Source organism: Hemiscyllium ocellatum, chromosome 33 (assembly GCF_020745735.1).
Source record: "Hemiscyllium ocellatum isolate sHemOce1 chromosome 33, sHemOce1.pat.X.cur, whole genome shotgun sequence".
Lineage (NCBI taxonomy): Eukaryota > Metazoa > Chordata > Chondrichthyes > Orectolobiformes > Hemiscylliidae > Hemiscyllium > Hemiscyllium ocellatum.
In genome coordinates, this window is record NC_083433.1 from 10736309 (window position 1) to 10757667 (window position 21359).

Consider the following 21359-nt stretch of genomic DNA (forward strand, 5'->3'; position numbering starts at 1 on the left):
TGATTCGCCAAAGAATCAAAGAGCAAGACGTTGTACTGTAACTCATTGAACAAATGTTAGCAACAGTATAAACCTTTATAAGTTAAGGAAGAAGGTCTTGCAGAGAAAAGAAACAGAACTTCCAACATTGATAATCAGTTATCCCAAGAACAGCAATGATCGTCCACAATTCCAACTTTTAATGTTGAAGTTGAATCAAATACCATTTACAATTGTTCAGCCAGGCTCCAGGAAGCCTGTTTTCAGTTGCTTTATTCAGCTCCCTTTTTAAGTTGCAATGCTGCAGAAATATTGGATACAAAATAATAACTGCTGTAAAACCAAGAAAGTCTGACTTGCCATGCAAAGTCAGTGTTCATAATAAGATGCCCACTTGAAACACCTACTAAATACACAAAAACAGAACATTTGTCCATAATGGGCTGTCATACTTACCTTGAGTGCTTGTGCCCGGTTAATCAGATATGGTAAGTCAAAGTTCTGAATGTTGTATCCAGTAATTATGTCAGGATCAGCCACTCTGATAAACTCTGACCAAGCCTAGAAAGGATGTTAGTTTAAATAAGCTTTTGTAATATATACATAAATAACAACTATTCCACACTGTAAAATCAACAAAGAATAATCAAAGAGCTGAATGCAGGAAATATGTCATAAAAATAGAAAATCTTGGGAAAAATGCAGCAGATTATCCAAGCATCTATGTAGAGAGTGAAACAAAGTGAACATTTCCAGTCTGTGACCTTTTGCCAATGCTCTGTGTCTCTCTCTCTCTCTTTATGTATACGCTACCTAACATGCTAAGAATTTTTTCAGCATCTTCGGTAAAACAAAAGAATTTGTGAAACAAAAACAAAGCATTCAAAATACCAAAATCGAATAGAACAGGTGCGGAGAGGACAGACTAATTAATGTTTCAGGAAATGCTCAGGACCCTTCCCCAAAATGCTGTTACAGTTGATTGGGTTGAAGGTTGTTTGGACATTTCACAACTGAGATTGAGGGGTTTTTTTGGTTATGCAAGGGAGATGGAACTAAAACAGGTGAGTGGAATTGAGAAAAAGACCAGTCACGATCTAATTCAGCTAAACAGTGTTAAAAGCTCAAGGAGTTTAACGGTCTGCTTATGTTCAAAGTTTGGGAGAAGACTTGTAGCTCGGGTGCTTGTTGTTGTGGTTCTGTTCTCCGAGCTGGGAATTTGTGTTGCAGACGTTTCGTCCCCTGTCTAGGTGACATCCTCAGTGCTTGGGAGCCTCCTGTGATGTGCTTCTGTGATCTTTCCTCTGGCATTTGTAGTGGTTTGAATCTGCCGCTTCCGGTTGTCAGTTTCAGCTGTCCGCTGCAGTGGCCGGTATATTGGGTCCAGGTCGATGTACTCATTGATTGAATCTGTACATGACTGCCATACATCAGGAGCGTTTCCGAACTGACAGCCAGACTACTGCGACCGCTAGGACTCATAACAGCACACAAACCAACAGCCACTCTCAGACAACAACTCACCCGCCCGAAGGACCCGATACCCAGCATGAGCAAAACCAATGTAGTGTACAAAATCCCATGCAAGGACTGCACAAAACACTACATAGGACAAACAGGAAGACAACTAACGATCCGCATCCATGAACACCAACTAGCCACGAAACGACACGACCAGATATCCTTAGTAGCCACACATGCAGATGACAAGCAACATGAATTCGACTGGGACAACACTACTATTATAGGACAAGCCAAACAGAGAACAGCCAGGGAATTCCTAGAGGCATGGCACTCATTCACAAATTCAATCAATAAGCACATCGATCTGGACCCAATATACCAACCATTGCAGCGGATAGCTGGAACTGACAACCAGAAGCGGCAGATTCAAACCACTACAAATGCTGGAGGAAAGATCACAGAAGCGCTTCACAGGAGGCTCCCAAGCACAGAGGATGTCACCTAGACAGGGGACGAAACGTCTGAAACACAAATTCCCAGCTCAGCGAACAGAACCACAAAGGTCTGCTTATGTTCCTATTCTTGCTCAGCCTTTCTAGAGTTTTTCTGCTTTTGTTGTACATAATCACAGCTCACTAAAGGATGTGTTTCATAGCCTCACCACTGACAGAAAACGGAGATCAATGACTAGTCCAATGTCAGAACATCTGTGTGACCCTTTCCATGCTAAAATGTACTGAATTATCAGTCAACTAGTCTAATATAGAGAAATACACATGACTGCTATTACAAAAGAATTCAAGAATTTGAGTCATTTGTGTTGCTCTGTGAACGCAGTATGGCCTCTATTTAAAACTGTTATCTCAGACAACGAAAGGCACCAGATACACATCTGGCCATATTGCTGCGGAGGCTGGTGATATTGAAAAGTCATTTCAAAAGTAAGGAGCTATTTTGTGTTAGCATGTGGGTACAATTTTTTTTAAACAGGAGATTTCAATCAACAGGAAGGTCAGGGACAGACAGAGTCACCAAACCACCTGACTTGCACATCACAGGTCATCTTACTGCACAGTTTCTCAGCTGGGGAATAAAAAGTGGTGTCCCTAGAGCCTAACAGGAGAGAGTAAATAACTCAAACCCACTAAAGCATAATACTGTGCAGTAATGCTGAAGTGATCTCACAGTGAAACTAACCTATCAGATTAACAAATAAAAGAGCATAAAGAAGGCAGTAATTAAAACTTTTGATTAAATTAAAATGTTTTATTTATATATTCTTGTTCTATGTAGAATTTCACAGATCAGAAACATGCCATTAAGCCCAATGGCAACTGACTGCTCCACGACCGTTTAGGCTCCAAATAAGCCACCTCCCACCCTACTCTAATTCACCATAATAGCATTAACCTTCTTTTCTTGACTGAGTATTTATCTAGCTTCCCCTTAAAAGCATCTATGATATTCACCTCAATCACTATGTGGTAGCAAGTTCCACATTCTCAATGACCACTGCTGGCATTTGGATCCACAGGATCCAAACAGCAAGGTGGTAGCTCGCTCTTGCAAAGAAGTCTGAACAGGCAACAGCAAGCTTTTAACCACAAATGACATTGAATCTAAAGTTAACGACCATGTGTACAACCTTTCACTCTGGCACTAAAGTGTGGCAACTTCCAATGGATGCCAAAGGACTTCTGGCAAAAGTAGGATGCCTCTTTATCACCAAAACCACCTGAATTCAAACCAGGTGAGACAAGGTCTTATGTAGTTCAACATCACATCAGATGGTGTTTTGCTGCTAATTCATTTGAGTAATCCTTGATTCAAATTTAAAACATGGAAGAATGGCATTTCTGTTGTAAACTAAACTTATTCCTAACTCAACCTCAAAGTCAGTTCTCGTTTCTATAGAAAAAACAATGCGTTCATTAACCTGCCTTGCCTTTTGAATCAAGCTGAATTACTGTGACGTTAGAATCAGTGCAGTTGGTTACTGGAAGCTGAAAGGAAATAAGTTGCTAGGGGTGGAGCAATGGTCAAAACAAAATTATTCTCCATTTTGTGATTTTATATCAGAACATGACCAAAATGAGCAAGGTTACATTTATTGCTGATACTTTAAGTGCTTATGAGGCCAGTTCAGCAGTTGATTATGTGGTTTGGACAGTGTCCACTGTAAGTGAGACCCAGCAGGAATGGAAGACTTCCTTCCTTGAAAAGAATTCATGAAGAATCCACCAAACGTCATGGCCATATTTTACATGCAGTGATGGGACACAAATTACTGGATATAATGAATTCAATTTCACTACTTGCCAAGGTGAGACTTGAAATTATATTCTCTGGATTGTTGGTCCACAGCTACAACAATTATATTAACATGCATTCTGAAGCAAGAAAAAAGTAACAGAAACAAAAATATATTGACCACCAAGAGAGAGGCCAGTTTTCCCCCCTCCCCCGAGTGGAACAAAAGTGCCAAGGGTGAGGTTATGTACATTCAGTGAAGCGTAGAACACCTCCCCCTCCCCCAATCAAGTAATTATGACTGATTATCATACTGGCTGGTTGAATCTAAAAGTGGAGCAATTTGAGACACAAAACCGCAAAAATAAGAAAGTATTTTTATATAAATTTATCTCTTTGTTCAAGAATGCACACCATTAAAATCTGCCCCTTGGGGGACTAATCATTTTTCTATCAGCATGATTTTAAAAAATATATGTCATCAAGAAAACTTAAGTGCAAACCTCATTCTACAGGACACCACCAAAGTTGAAAAGAGCAAAACGTGTAAGCCCCCTCCCTCCATTACCACCTCAAAGATTTGAGTGTAAAGACATCACCAGGTGCAGTGCCAATTCAAAAATATCAGGTTCAATGCACAGCACTGAATTAGCTATAACTGTTCTGCTCTTTATAGTGTCAGCTGCAATAGCTCGCTCTTGTTAGAGTCACAAGTTTGTGGGTTAAGTCTCACTCCAATGACCTCAGCACAGAATTCAGGCCACCACACCAGTGCAGTGATGACTGGCTGCATTGTTAGAGGTGCGGCTTTCTGGATAATGGCCTAACCTTGCGCCACTGTCTACTAGATGTAAAACATCCCATAGCAATATTCAAAGAGGAGGAGACTCCTCCCCAACGTCGCAAGATTTAAGCCTCCATCATTTCACCAAAGCAGATCTGATAATTATCTCATTGCTGTTTGTGGAAGCTTCTCTGTACATTTTCTTCACAGGGCATAGATGAGATAGCTAGGAAGAAACTCTTTCCATTAGTAAAAGAATCAATAACTGGGGTGCAAGGTAAGGGCAGGTGGTCTAGAGAGGATTTAAAGAAGAAAGGTGATGGGTTCCTGGAACTCACTGAATTAAAGGGTGCTGGGGCGGGAACCATCACAGTATTTAACAAGTATTTCGATGATCCCTTGAGGTGCCATACATACAAGGTTATGGGGTAAGTGCTGGAAAATGGGACAAAAGTGGTCAGGTGCTTGATGACTGATACATTTACAGTGAATGAAAAGGTCTCTTTTCATACTGTAAAAATGTTATAACTCTATGTTGATTGTTGCAATTCAAAAGTTAATCCCTTTGGAATATGAAGAAGCACCATTCTAGTTATTCTTTCAGAGGAAACATTACTAGGAATTCATGCTGCTAAGCAGAGACATCTGCTGGAAATTCCACATGTAGCCATAAGATGTTGTGAGGTAGCTAACGAGATTATTATAACTCGTGATAATAATGGCTGCTAGAACAGTATGATTTAGCTGATGCTTTGGAAGCTGTGCTATGGTGAACGTCAAGACCTTTACAGGAAAAGTGAAACAATTCAATCAACATTGTGCCATTTGTTTATATAATTAAATTTAAAACAGTTAAACGTACAATAATGAGAGTTACTTTATGATTTCAGCAATAACAGGTTGAATAAAACAGTAATTTAATCCTTAATAGGGGAAACTGCACCTTGGGACCTGGCCCAGTAGAATCAAAGGCATTACTGAACTGTAAAATCTGAACATAAATCTCTAAAGATTCAGTTCCCCAATCCTGATGCTGCACAAGTACATAAGCCCCATCTTCTCCCACCTCAGTGTCAATACCTTTAGCAGCTCATTTTCCTTCTCAAAGCACAGAACCTGTGACCCCACAATGCTAGCACAAGATCGAAGAGTGAAGACATTACGGATGAAGGGGTCCTTTTCACCCTGTCGCAGCATCATGTTAGCAATCTGTATTACAGGGTCTTTGTCAGCCTCTGGAAAAACACCTTTTAAAAAAAAAAGCAAAAGTTTAAAGAGAAACAAACAAATTATTTGTTATTTTAATCTTACATCCATAAAGAGGAACAAGAGCAAGCAATTTGATCTGCAAGGCATATATTTTCTAAGTAAGTCCATGAAATTTATCTTGGGTTCTCACAAATCACCTATGTGCTTCAAGAGATGGAACAGCAGTGTACGATCCAGTGACGGAGAATGCTGCAAATCAGATGCTATTTCAGCTTGTAGCTATACCTGCCATGAGATCCGCTGTCAAGGAGTGCCACGCTAGTCTGTCTCGCATCACTCTCACACATTCTCTCTAACTTAGCTGCCGACAACCTGTGACGTCCATTATCCAACCTCCAACAAACCAAAGATCTCTTTCTACTGCCTTCACCGTTCCTCTCTAGAAATGAAATAACTTTTCAGCACACATCAAACGGCGGAAACACTTTCCTTTCTGGATGTCACTTTTGAGTTCATTTTGTTTATGCAGAGGTGCACCTGCCTTACAAGAGCAGAAGACCATACGCCCCCTTAGGCCTGCTCCAATACTCGAGAGGTGATGCCAAAAACTTCAATCTCAGCATTTTCCGATAACAACCCAGTTATTCCCCTGACAGTCCAAAAACAAAAGAACAAGATCCTACAACAGTGCTGGTGGAAGATGTTGACTGATAGATAAGGGATCAACCTCCAAGGAAGTGTACACACACAAATTGGTGGTTAAATTATCCAGGTAGTGCAGGACTGTGCTGGCAAATGCTTGGAAGAAAGTCAAATGTTTTTCCCATCAGCTAGAGTTTGGTCCACATCACATGGGGACCACAGAAAATCAAATTGAGCAAGAGGAGGGATTTGACATAACTCCATAACTTAAGCTTCCCACCTTTTATGTTTACCCTTTATTTTTTCCCTTTCTAACACAAGGACCATTTTACACATTTTTTAATCATGACAAGTTGCGCTTAACAGAAGCATCCCTATGCACACAATGAAACAAACTGTCCAAGTGAGACAGACTCTGTCATGCAAATCATTTTTTTCTTTATGTTGCACATCACACAAAGCCTCTGTTCTTTCCATGTGAGTACTTCTTGGTAAAGGCACAAACAGAGTTTATTCAGCTCAGTGTGTCTGTGCCAGTTCTTTGTTATAAACATTTTGAAATTTACGGGATTTAATTCCATCACCTGATCTCCCTTCTTCCCCTCATGCAAATGTGTATTCAAAAGTACTTAGTCATACTGATCAAGTTCAAACCAAGTATGTGCTGAGTGAGTGAATCTCGTCAGGATGGTGTGCACAGATGGGGATGGTGGACTACAACTGGTCACATTAGCACTGGATCTGGAAAGATTGGGAATGGAAAAGTCATTTAAGATTCTTATTTCTCACCTATGCTGCAAACGGCACTTTAGTGATCGTAAGGTAAGGACAAGCTTCAGAATCTCCCAACAATAGTGTGTCTTCCAGCATAGTGTCTGGGTTTACACACAAAAAAGGTCACATCAGTACTCAAGAACTACTGATGCACTCGACAGTATGAAAGAAGTGAAGGAAATTCAGGAAAAAAAAGCACATTTGAGAACATGTTAAATATGGCATTTTTTTTCTTCCAATGGAATGAGTTTATTTTAGCAACTGCACGAAAATACATGATGGCTTTCAGGCTGATCCCAATATTTTAAATAAGCTTCTAAACAAAAACGAAAATGGTATGGTAGGTTTCATTAAACATACCCTTTCTGCCAGCACACTCTATGTCAAAGCTCAGCACTCGAAGTGGAGGGATTTTCTGCCACTCTCCTTCAGCAGGGTGACTGATGAAATCCGTCCAGGCAACATCCACCTCAATCTGTGCCAGTGTTACCTGTGTGGTATGGCAGAAATAAAAAAAGAAATACTCAACTTACAAATGCAATGCTCAATGAGCAATATTTCCTTTTAATATAATTTCAGGATTCAGGAGTCACTGGCAAAGCCAGTAATGACTACCCATGTTAAAGTATCACAAAGATATTGAAAGGCTGCTACCTTCTTAAGTCTTGGATTCAATTTTTAATTCATACTGAGGGAACTGGTGGAGGGAAGTATAATCTGTATGGTCAAGTGAGATTTGGTGTAAAGTTCTAGCATTTGATTCAGTGATAATGTAAGAACAGCAATTTATTTCTAAGTTCAGCTGATGCACACGTGTGTGTGCCCTGGTGAGAGCCTCAAGAACTTTCAAATCGATGTTCCCATGCACTTGCTGCCCTTGTTCAAGTCAATGACAATCACAGAATTTGACTGATGCCAACAAAGATACCTTAGTGCATTCAGTTAATAATACACACCACGACCAACATTCCCACTAAACTACAGCCACATTAGGGTCAGGATTTTTTTTTAATTCATTCACAGGATGTGGGAGTCACTGGCCAGGTTAACATTCATTGTCCACCCTCAACCCTAATTCAGAGTCAACCACATTACTATGAGTCTGGAGTCAAATGTAGGCCAAACCAGGTAAGGATGGCAGCTTCCTTTCCTAAATTACATTAGTGAACGAGATGGATTTTTTCATTACAATTAACAATGGTTTCATGGCCATCATTATACATTTAATTCCAGATTTTAGTCACTGAATTTGAATTCAGTGAGATTCAAATATTACCTGGGTCTCCAGATTACTAGCCTAGTGATAAAACCATTACATCAGCACCTCCCCTTAATATTCCATAAAGTGATTTTTAACATTCCATGCAGGGACAAACGGGTTGTCCGCTAATCTTGGAGACCACACAATGTGAGTAACGAGGAGAAATTAGAAGAAACTTCAATTGCAGCCACTACAGACCACAACACTCTTAGGTTCAATTTTTAGTTCATACTGAGGGAACTGGTGGCACCAGTTGGGGGCCTAACCTCTTTGGACTGTTGCTAAACCCAATGTGTTCCAAGGTACCTCACAGCAGCACAACCAGAGTGATAGAGTCAAATAGCATAGAAACAGACCCTTCTGTCCAACTAATCCACACCTACCATGTTCCCAAACTAAATTAGCTCCATTTGCCTGCATTTGGGCCATATCCCTCCAAACCTTCCTGTTCATGAACTTATATAAAAGTCTTTTAAGTGTTGTAATTACACGTAACAACCACTCCCTCTGGCAGTTTATTCCACACACAAACCACTCTGTAAAAGCATTGTCCCTCATGCCCTTTTTAAAACCTTCTCCTCTCAACTTAAACATATGTCTAGTTTTTTGAACTCACCCACAATAGGGAAAATATCCTTGCTATTCACCTTTTCTATGCCCCTCATGATCTTATAAACCTCTAAAAAGACACCTCCTACATTCCAGTCTAAACATGTCCCAGCCTATCCTTATAACTCAACACCACATTCCCAACAATCTTTTCTGAACCCTTTCTAACTTAATAATATCCTTTCTGCAGCAGGGCAGTCAGAACTACACAAAGTACTCCAGAAGAGGTCTCACCACCATTCTATTTAACATGACACCCCAACTCCTACACTCAAATTTCTGAGCAAGAAGGCAAGTATGCTATATGCCTTTTGACAATCCTGTCTGTGAGTAGCAAACCTCAGAGTTACATACTTGAACTTCCATGTCTCTGTTCTACAACAATAGCCAGAGCCCTACCACTTACTGCATAAATCTTGACCTTGTTTGTTTTACGGAAGAAAGTGAGGACTGCAGATGCTGGAGATCGGAGCTGAAAATTGTTGCTGGAAAAGGGCAGCAGGTCAGGCAGCATCCAAGGGGCAGGAGAGTCGACGTTTCGGGCAGGAGAGTCGACGTTTCGGGCATGAGCCCTTCTTCATTGCTGAAACGTCGACTCGCCTGCTCCTTGGATGCTGCCTGACCTGCTGCGCTTTTCCAGCAACACATTTTCAGCTTGTTTATTTTACCAAAATGCAATACTGCACATTTATCTAAAAGTCTACCACTCTGCTCTCTTCATTTTTTTTTGGTTACTTCTTCAAAAAACTCAATTAAGGTTGTGAGACACTACTTCCCTCGCACAAAACCCTCGTCAGTCCTTGCCTCTCAAAGTGCATACAAATCCTATCTTTCAGAAGCACCAGCAACAATTTACCCATCACCAACGGTAGACTCACAGATCTATAGTTCCCAAGCTTTGCTTACAGCCTTTCTTAAATAAAGGCACAACATTAGCAACCCTTCAATCCTGTAGCATCACATCTGTGGTTATAGATGGTACAAATATTTCTGCTAGGATCACCGCAATTTCTTTCTTAACTTCCCACATCTTGGGGTACACTTGTTCAAGTCCTGAAGATTTATCTACGTTTATATTTTCTAAGACCTCCAGCACTTCCTGCAGAAAAAGTGACATCAAGGAAAAGGGTCAAGGGTGGAATTGGGAGCCTAGATTGTTACTGATCTGGAAAGTGAACATATATGAACAATAGGAGCAAACAGAATGGAAAACTGTTACATTCTACATAGTCAAGACAGCTTGCCATCAATGCTACACTTCCATTGATTTGCAATGGGCATAGGGTGGCTGATTCATTTAAATAGTTTCTGACTTATCAGTTAAAAATCACATCTTACATTAACAGCTGAAGGCACGATAAACTGGCTCTCTCCATGGGCCAGACTGTGTTGGAAGAGATCAAACACTTTCACCATCTTGTTCACAGTCCCAAATTATTCAGTTAGCAGAGATCCAATCACATGCATGTTGGCAAACAAATGACTTTAAACATCAATGACTGATCACTAGTCCTTTGACCAATCAAGTTCTTGCTGTCACCAAAGCTCCATCTAAATAGACAACCCTTTTGCTCCAATTCATCTAGAGTCACTTAAATAATTGCAAATTCAAACAGCTCCTTACATAATGCTTGCAATGAAGGTCAGGTTACTTTTTTGTGATGGGATGGGATGAAGGGTGTCTTTCTGCACTATTAATCTTCTATAGCGCCAAGGTACAACACGGGTAATAATTGTTGCCTCTTTTATCAAGTCTTTGCAACACTGTCAGTCTTAATCCATAACAATCCACTTTTGACCAATGCCGAGGGGTGACCTTATAAAGGCTTATAAAATCATTAGGGGCATGGATATGGTGACTAGCCAAGGTTTTTTTTTAAACCTAAGATTGGAGAGTCCAAAACTAGAGGGGATAGGTTTAAGATGAGAAGGGAAAGATTTTAAAAGGACCGGAGGGGCAACCTTTTCACACAGAGGGTGCTGCGTGTATGGAATGAACTGCCAGAGGAAGTGGTGAAGATGGGTACAATTACAATATTTAAAAGGCATCTGGATGGGTACATGAACACGAAGAGTTGAGGGGGATATGGGCCAAATGTTGGCAATTGGGACTAGGTCACATTGGGATGTGTAGTCAGTGCAGCCAAATTGGATCGAAGTTGGATTCTATGTTCCATGATTGACCATACTCATGGGTAATGAAGTTCCAGAGGAAAATTGGCACAAATAAATAGAAGAGAAGAGTGAACACTTGTAAGAGGGGGAAAGTGGGAAAAGGACAAATAATGTACACCTTTCTTTGTCAGCCATGCTTTTTGTAAAATAAGGAAGAATTAAAAATTCTGAAAGCTATAAGAGAAAATAAAACAAAATGCTAAATACTGCTTTATAAATCAGAGTTCTTCTGAATATTGTTGTGCAGAAATATTTAATAAGCATCTGCCTATCATTTGGCATCATGCAAAAATTAGCGTGATACCAAGTGATAAACAGATACTCATTAAGTCACATTCAAAACAAGCTGCATTTCCAGAATATTTATGGTAGATGATAAGCATTATGCATTTTTCCAAGTTTGGCAAAGTAATATTCTAGACAAGGGGTGAGGTTATGACCATCAAGCCCTATCCTTCCAGAAATGACTGCACCTTGTAAGAAAAATACAAGCTTTTAAAAAAGATTATTTCCATTCCACACACGTCTAAATATTCAATCTAATTAGCCTTTAGGAGAAAGTGAGGACTGGAGATACTGGAGATCAGAGTTGAGAGGGTGCTACTGGAAAAGCATAGCTGGTCAGGTAGCATACAAGGAGCAGGAAAATCGACGTTTCAGTTCCTGATGAAGGGCTTATGCCCGAAATGTCGATTCGCCTGCTTCTCGGATGCTGCCTGACCTGCTGTGCTTTTCCAGCAACACACTCTCAACTAATTAGCCTTTAGATAAGCATACCTTTCTGGGTTTGTCCCTTGCAGTAGTGGAGTTTCCTGTTATTTGTTCTTCTCTTAACAAGTACTTTCCAGCCAGTAGTTCTATCCAATTGCAGCCAACCACATCACTGTCCACCATGAATCTACAAAAATATTGCAGGGAGGGCAGAAAAATGCAAGAGGTGATCACAAATTATACTCAACCTTTTTAATCTTCTGCACATCAGCACACATGGAGTTCAGAACTGACCAAATTTTACCAAAAGCACCATCATGCCTGAAGAACACTAAGTATGGTCCCATTCAATTCAATGTTTGGATTCATGTCATTGGCCCACCAATGGCGGTAAAACCAAATGACACCAATATGTCGTTGGAATATTGCATGCAATTCTGGCCTCCTTCCTATCAGAAAGATATTGTGAAACTTGAAAGGGTTCAGAGAAGATTTACAAGGATGTTGCCAGGATTGGAAGATTTGACTTATAAAGAGAGGTTGAATAGGCTATGGCTGTTTTCCCTGGAGCGTCAGAGGCTGAGGGGTGACCTTATAGAGGTTTATAAAATCATGAGGGGCATGGATAGGATAAATAGACAAAGTCTTTTCCTGGGGTCAGGGAGTCCAGAACTAAACGGCATAGGTTTAAGGTGAGAGGGGGAAGATATAAAAGAAACCTAAGAGGCAACTTTTTCACTCAGAAGGTGGTATGTGTATGGAATGAGCTGCCAGAGGAAGTGGTGGAGGCTGGTACAATTGCAACATTTAAAAGTCATCTGGATGGGTATATGAATAGAAAGGGTTTGGAGGGATGAGTGCTGGCGGGTGGGACTAGATTGGGTTGGGATATCTGGTCAGCATGGATGAGTTGGACCGTAGGGTCAGTTTCCATGCTGTACATTTCTATGACTCTCTTTCAAAAGATTACTTGGTGCAGCACGCCTGAAGTTTCGTCTGCGCAATACCTCTGCAAAACTGATAAATAGACAATTTTAGGTGAGAACAAGGAACAGAAGAAAGATGACAGCCAACGTTTCTTTTAAGCTGCACTGCACCTGCAAGCCCTGCTTTTGCCAATCCGCATTTCAACATAGTGACCTTGCGCATACAGAAGTCACTGCCACTTAGACTTCCATTAAAAAAAAGGGGAACGGACAACAAAACTGAATAGTCATTTTTTACTATTCAAGGCTATGTAGGCATTAGAGTCATACAGCACTGAAACAGATGTTCAATCCAACCAGTCCACATCAACCATGTTCCCAAACTAAACTCATCCCATTGGCCTGCGCTTGGCCCATATCCTTCCAAACTTCAACTGTTCATGAACTTATCCAACTATCTTTTAAACATTGTAACCATACCTGCATCCACCACTCTCTCTGGCAGTTCATTCCACGGACAAACCACTCTGTAAGAGAGGTGTCCCTTGGATCCCTTTTCAGTCTTTTTCCTCTCACTTTAAAAGTATGCCACTTAGATTTGAATTCCCCCACCCGAGGGAAAAGACCCTCGTCATTCACTTCATCATGGAGCTATAAACCTCTATGTAGGTCACTTCTCAACCTCCTACACTCCAGTGAAAGAAGTCCCATTCTATTTTAATATCTCAAATCCTCCATTCCTGGCAAATATTTTCTGAATGCTCTCCAGTTTAATAACATCCTTCCTCTAGCAGGGTTACTAGAACTGCACACAATACGCCAGAAGAGGCTACCAACAACTTTCACAACCTCAGCATGACATCCCAAATCCTATAGTCAAAGGTCCAAGCACCAAAGGCAAGCATACTAAAGGCCTTAACCACCCTGTCTATCTGTGTTGCAAATTTCAAAGAATTATGTGTCTGAACCCCCTAGGCGTCTCTGTTCTACAACACTACCCTGAACTTACCATTAATTGTATAAGTCTTGTACTTGGTATCTATTACCAAAATGCAATACTTCACATTTACCCAAATTAAACTCCATCGGCCACTCTTCAGCCTATTGACCCAATTGATCAAGGTCTCATTGCTGGCTGGGTCAGCATTTATTGCCGCTGACTGTCCTGGAGAATTATGCCTGTTTAAATCACTGAGGTCCATGTAATGTAGGAATATCCAGAGTCCAATTAGGAGTTCCAAGATTTTTATCCCAGCAACAGTGATGCAATGGCAATATAGCTCCAAGTCAGGTTGGTGGATGATTTGAGGGGGAAATGTGCAGGTATCATGGAATCCATATCCTGCAGGTAGAGAGCATTTGGTCCATCAAGTGTGCATAGACCCTCTGAAGAGCATCTCGGCGTCGTCCTGAAATCCCTGCCCCCATTATCATAGCTAACCCACCCAGTCCACAAATCACTGACCACTAGCAACTAAGCATGCGCAATCTACCTAACCTGTCCATCTTTGGGTGTGTGCTGGCCTCCTTCTTCCAAACGGTAAACATCAGATTCAGAAGGCGTTCTCCAAAGAATCTTACTGCATCTCTATAGTGCTGCTTGAAGACGATACATATTGCCACGACTGTGGTTCAATGGTGAAGGCAGTTCATGATGGTGGGAGGGTTACTTTGTTTTGGACGGTGTCCAATTTCTGGGATGTTGTTGGAGCTGCACGCATCCAGATGAGTGCAGCATATTCCATCACATTCTTGATAGGGTCTTGTCTATTAAGTTACTCACCACTGAATTCCTAGATTCTATCTGGCTGTAGTAGCCACAGTATGTATATGGCTGTTTCAGTTCTTTTCTGATCAATGGTAATCTCAAGGGGATTCAACAATTCATACGGTGTTGAACATCAAGGAGTGATCTCTTGCTCGAGATGATCATTGCATACCACCTGTGCAATGCCAATTCTACTTTACATATATTGTACTTCAAGGCAGGGCAATCAACCCAACTGAACAGGACAAAGAAGCCAGCAAATTAAATGTTGCGCAAAGTAGATACTAACAGAGGTTTAATTCTCTATTTTCTCATCAATAATGAGATAAGAAAAGCTTCTTGAAGTACCTGAAGTAGTCAGCATTACATTATGGGTGTGCATATGTGATCAATTATGGTCAGGGCACACGATTAGCACTGTTTAAAAATGTAAGCAGTTGACTATGCTAAGCACAGATAGTATAAACAGTAGTGACTGCACCCACTTTGTCACCTGAGCCATTTCCGAAGCTCAATGTCAAAAACAAAATTACAAGCAATAAAACAAAGCACATTTCAAACAGGTTTAGATTAATACCTTTCCACCCCCAAAAGTACAGAAGTTTTATCTTTAAAAAAAAAGTGGTGACTACTCATTCCTTAGCCATTGTTTAATTGCTAGCATCGTCGCCAGGATTAGGCAACTGTGGATTCCAGTCCCAATCCAGAGACATTAACATATATGTTTATGCTCACACTGTTGTATGAGAGAGCACTATCCTGTCAGAGGTGGTGCCTTTTAGTTCAATCATTTAACCAAAGCGCATGTACTCTCTCAGGTGACCATAAAAGATTCAAAAGCACTACTCAAAGCGAAAGAGAGATTTCCCTAATGTCTTGGTCAATATTTATTTTTCAACCAACACCCTACCCAAAAAAACTTTTTTTTCTCTCACAACCGCTTGACAGAGGTTGCTATACGCAAATTGCTTGCCATGTTTCATAAATTACAGCATTCACTACATTGCAGAAGTGGTTCATCAGTTGTGCTCACTTTCAGATGCCTTGAGGTTGTGAAAGAAGGTACATAAATGCAAGCCTTTTGTTATACAATTGTTTGAACACAAAGGAACAGCAAGTACCTGATTTCAAAGTCTATGTTGGCCTCATATGACTGATAATTACACATCGGAGTTGAACCAAAGCGGAATCCTTGCTCCAGCAGGCGCTTAGCAGGAGCGATTAAGCGAGGTAGCGCCATCGTAATCTTCAGAAACGGTGTCTTAGTATTTCCTCCATAACCATACATATCTGTAATTACACATCATTAACCTGCTGAAAGCATAACCTTAGGAAATTGAAACAACAATTTCTCATTGCCTCTCCTTAATATAGTTAACCCTGCTTTGGAAATGGCAGGTATCTTGTCCAAGAGGACTCTCTTCCATGCAAATCCAGACAGTATGACTGTATAGGAGACGAGTGTTGTCTGTTCTCTGGACAGTCAAAGACACTCTTACCAGCAGCCTCAAGGATAATGATTGGGAATCAAAAACTTGCCCATGTCCTATCCCAGGAGTGTTCAGGTCAATTGTGACATAGTTATTGTAGTCCTCGCTTATATCAAACAATAGACAGGGTTGATCTAATTTCAGGGAACCTTACATAGGAGCAGTTTGAATAGTGATGAGAAATTATAATGGCAAATCATTTGTGGGAGTGGTGCACACAACCTCCAACTGTCTAACATATGAAGAACTGCTGAGGATCCTGGGATTGTATTCATTGGAGTTGAGAAGATTAAAGGGAGACTTAATAGAGATGGACAAGATAATACATGGCTTGGAAAGGGTGGACGCTAGGAAATTGTTTCCTAGGCGAGGAGACTAGGACCTGTGGACACAGCCTTAGAATTAGAGGGGGTCAATTCAGAACAGAAATGCGGAGACATTTCGTCAGCCAGAGGGTGGTGGGCCTGTGGAATTCATTGCCACGGGGTGCAGTGGAGGCCGGGACGCTAAATGTCTTCAAGGCAGAGATTGATAGATTCTTGTTGTCTCGAGGAATTAAGGGCTACGGGGAGAAAGCTGGTAAGTGGAGTTGAAATGCCCATCAGCCATGATTGAATGGCGGAGTGGACTCGATGAGCCAAATGGCCTTACTTCCACTCCTATGTCTTATGGTCTTATGTAACCAGATGGTAGGATGGGCTATCAAGAAAAAATATTTTGGATCTTGACAGCAAGGTGAAATGATAATCATGGGAATTTTAAAATCCAATTAGTCTGGAAAAATTAAATAAGCAAAAGTAGCCAAGATGAGGTATTTTTGAGATAGTTCCTTAGATCAATACTTTCTACAGCCAAACAGCATGCAAGTTATACTAGATTTGGTATTTTACAACACGATAGGAATAATTAACAACCTCAGTGATGGTGTCCCGAGGAAGTTTCAATCATAGTGTAAATTGAATTTTACATTCAGTTTGAGGAAGAAAAGATAGAGTCCAAGACGAGTATTTTAATGAAGAGCAATTATGAGGACATGAAAGCAAAGCTAACAAAAGCAAATCAGCAAGTGAGGTTAAAGGATAGAACAACTCAGACACTATGGCAGATACTTAAAGCGATATTTCAGAATGCACAGGGTACGTTTTAACGAGAAAGAGAAATTCCAAGGTACAGCCCACCATCCATTGTTAGCTTAAAAAAAAGGTGTATTAAACTTATAATTACACAAAGACAGGTGGCAAGTCAGAAAATTGTACAGAATGTAAAGAACAGCTAAGAATGAGGGAAAAATTAAAGGCTGAGAGAAAATCAACAAAAAATATAAAAACAGGTAAGTTCTACAGATATTTAAAATATAAAATAGCTAAAGTGTCAGCCCTATTAAATTAGCCTGGGGAAATAAGGAATTGGTGTATGAATTGAACAGGTATTTTGCATTGGAATAAAACAACATCACAGAAAAAGCTGTCAACCTGGAGGGAGGGGGTAAAATATTAAAATTGCCAGGGAGATGGTACCGAAGCTGCAGGCTGACAAATTCCCAATCCTGTTGGGAATTCAGTCTGGGGTATTAAAATTGACTAGTGAAATAGTTAATGTGTATATTTTAATTTTCCAAAATTGCCTAGATTTATGAAAGATTCCATTAGATTTAAAAGTAGCAAACATGACTCACGTATTCAAAAAGGAAGACAACAAAACAAGAAACTATAGGCCAGTTACCTTATCATCTGACATTGGGGAAATGCCAGAAGGTATTACAGTAAGACATTATAGTAGGGCACTTAGAAAGATTGTCATGCAGTCAACATAGCTTTGTGAAAATGAAATCATATTTAACTAATTTATTGGAGTTCTCTGAGGAAGTAACATACACTGTGGATGAAGGGAACCAGTGAATGCACTGTACCTCAATTTCCAGAAAGCATCCGATTCAGTATCACATCAAAAGCTATGGCAGAAAACAAATATTCATGGTATGGGCAGAAGCTTGTTTAGCTAAAAGGAAACAGAGTTGGCGTAAATTGATTATCTTTTGGGTGCCAAGATGCTGAGTAGTGTGTAATGAGGATCAGTGTTGGGGTCTCAGCTATTAGAATTTTTATAAATGACTTGGATGAAAGAACAGAAGGCACAGTTGCTAAATTTGATGACAACATAAAGATAGGTAGACAACTGAGTTGTGAAGTGGGCATAAGGAAGCTACAAATATAGAAAGCTAAATGTCTAAGTAAAGATCTGGCAAACGCGCACATTGTCAGAAAATGTGAAGTCTATTTAGCAGGAAGACTAAGAAAGAAGCATATTATCTAAATGGTGAGAGATTGCAAATGGATCAGTGTGTCCTAGTGTGTGAGTCACTGCTTAATGAAATAAGAATTGAATACACAAGTAGGAGGTTATGCTTCAGTTTTACAGGAGCATGTGTGAGATCAGTAGAGTACAATATTGATCTCCTTACTTAGAAATGATATCACAGTGGAGAGGAGGCTTACAAAATTAAAATTTGAAACGAACAGGTTATCGCATGAGGAAAAGTTGCACAGACTGGGCTTGTATCTGCTCGAGTTCAGAACAGTAAAAAGCAACTTGACTGAAACAGACCAGGTCATGAGTGGTCTTGACAGAAAGCATTTGGAATATGTTCCAAAATAAGGAGTCACCCATTAACGATAGGAAGAATTCTTTTCTCAGACAGCCCTTTAGACATTGGAACACTTCCTGAAAGGGAGGTGGATGCACAGTATTTGAATATTTGTAAAGCAGACATGGATAGTTTCTTGACCAACAATAAGATGAAAGATTATCAGGGAAAGGCAGGAGTATGGAATAATAAGATCGACCATGATTTCACTGAATAGCAAACTTGAGGGACCAAGTGGGTTATGACTGCTCCTAATTCAAATGTTCAAATCTCTTGCTAGAATCTTCTTCCCTGGAAACTAAAGTATCTTAACTTCCTATTCCAGCAACAACTTACAGGCTCTTAAAGAGCTTCTGATTTGCCTCAATCTCTCCTACTACTTTCAACTATTATGGCATTTCTTAACGTAAACATTGGCCTTTGTTCTGGTTCCCGTCATTATATGGAAGAGAACTGCAGGGAGCCACACTATTGAATTCAGTACTTACTCTCCTTCATACAGATATCAACTGCCAAAACTGCTTGAGAAATGTTGTCCTTATTTGATCTCATGTCCTTAATCACAATTGTGTTCAATTCCCGTTGAAAATCATGGAGGTGTTCTGAACCGAATCCTGTTAGAGAAATTGTATTCCTTGGTTACTAAAACCAAACAGTCTCACAGACGTAGCAAGAAGTTCTAGAGCTGTAAGGCATATCACCATAAGAGGTCACAACCACTTTTTAATCAAAAAGGCGCTGCAAATTTGTGTCAGAATGGAGTGCAGTCTTTGTAACTGTGCCACTGAACATTCAGGTTCAAAAAAAACTTGTGTAAGTCTCAACCATGTCAATGTTCGAGTCTTTCCCATGTAATTGGCTGCAATTTTCCCATAGATTAACACAAAGTCACACAGGCTCTCAATGCCTTTGGAAGTTTTCTCCGAAAGTGTCAAATTCTCAGAGTATATAGAGATGGACAATAATTTGTCTTTACTAGCTTCATGAGAGTGGAATGACAGAAACAGATTCTGTAACAGTTTCAATAAATACTGGAGTGAAAAAAAATTGTAGAGGCATGTGGAAAAAATGGTGAGTGCAACTTGATGGGGCTACTCTTCAAATGTACCAGTGCAGATTCAATGGGCCAAATGGCCTCATTCAATGCTGTATTATTGTATAAACACTCCTTTTTAAGTTAACCTCCCAGGCTAACACAATGCAACATGAGGAACAGGGGTCCAAACTGAAAAGGAGAACAAAAGGAAACTCTAGAATTCTGCTAAATTAACCTGGAATACAAACACAAATGGCAAATGTTTGAGGGACTGTCAGTGTCCCATTCCTCTCTGCCCCAAGGTTTCATTAGATCTATGTCCCCTAGAATTAAAGAAACTGACAGGCTCAGTGACACAAAATTCTTAAGAGGCTCAACAGGGTACATATGTTAAGTTTGGTTGGAGTCTAGAATCAGGATCATAATCTCAGAATAAGAGATCAAATAATTAGGGCTGAGATGAAGAGAAATTTCTTCACTCAAAAGATCATAAACCTTTGTAATTTTCCACCACACAGACTAATGGATTCTCAGCCATATTTTTAAAAGCAGTAAAGTAATCAAGGGGTATCTAGATGATAAAATCTGGTCTTTCAGACAAAAAAAGTCAACCTCAAAGGATTGAAAAGCCAATTTTTGGCCCTATTTATGTTCTCATTAGAAGTCGAATAAAACAAAATCTGTAACAGAGAAAGAAAATAGGCAATCTCACCAAGCAAAACAAAAAAATAACTTATTTGGGAAATTTAATAGATTTATACTGGTAGCATTCTGAGCTCAGGGTTAAAAATGTATTGCAAGGACATCAGAATGAATATTATATAGTAGCTCTCATGTTATAACTGAATGGGCAGTACTTGATGTGGAAAAGAGTAAACTAAAATAGAATGAGCGCAGCACCATCATCCATCTTGATAAAAGATAAACCATCCCCAGTATTGTAAGAGTTTGCAAAATCTCACCAGGTGGTGCCTTAACATAGAAGTAGGGCATGAACCCATGCACGTGGCAGCAGACACTATTCCCTTCCATCGTAATTCCAAACATGCGAGTAACAGGAACTGGTCCCTGTTTACTCCCAGGCATTCCAGCAACATGAGAACCTTCAAAAATAATGAAACTGTTATTAACAGGTTTTTTCCTTTATTCTTTATTAGGATGAGTGTGTCACTGACAAAGCCAGCAATTGTTCTTCTCTCACAGCCTTTGCCCTGAGTGGTTTGCTGGGACATTTCACAGAGTGGTTAAGAGTCAATAACATTGCTGCAGGTCTTGAGTAATTCATGGGGAAGACCAGATAAGGATGATCCATTAAAGGATGATAATAGCCAGATGCATTTTTAGAACAATTGATGATAATTTCATGGTCACCATCACTGCTACCAGCACTTGTGTTTTCAATATTAAAATTGAATTTAAACTCCACAAACTGCCGTGGGATTTGAACCTAACTTCTTAGGGCATTAGCCTGGACCACTAGATAAGGCAAATCAGGGCAGGACTTAAAATACTTAATGGTAAGTTCCTGGGGAGTGCTGCTAAACAAAGAGAGCTTGGAGTGCAGGTTCATAGTCCCTTGGAAGTGGAGTGGCAAGTAGGTAGGATAGTGAAGGTGGTGTTTGGTCTGCTTTCCTTTA

The 21359-nt window shown here is 40.1% G+C and overlaps 1 protein-coding gene across 2 annotated transcripts in view; it reads right to left on the reverse strand.

The window, feature by feature from the left end:
* pold1 (polymerase (DNA directed), delta 1, catalytic subunit) overlaps positions 1 to 21359 on the reverse strand; it is a 114151-nt gene that overhangs the window by 73505 nt on the left and 19287 nt on the right. For both annotated transcript variants that reach the window (XM_060849489.1, XM_060849488.1), the window contains exons 4-10: positions 20685 to 20825; positions 19175 to 19300; positions 15674 to 15842; positions 11925 to 12045; positions 7463 to 7592; positions 5558 to 5724; positions 436 to 540 (exon numbers count right to left, since the gene is read on the reverse strand). In XM_060849489.1, the coding sequence (XP_060705472.1) occupies positions 436 to 540; positions 5558 to 5724; positions 7463 to 7592; positions 11925 to 12045; positions 15674 to 15842; positions 19175 to 19300; positions 20685 to 20825 (959 nt within the window). The remainder of the gene's footprint in view (positions 1 to 435; positions 541 to 5557; positions 5725 to 7462; positions 7593 to 11924; positions 12046 to 15673; positions 15843 to 19174; positions 19301 to 20684; positions 20826 to 21359) is intronic.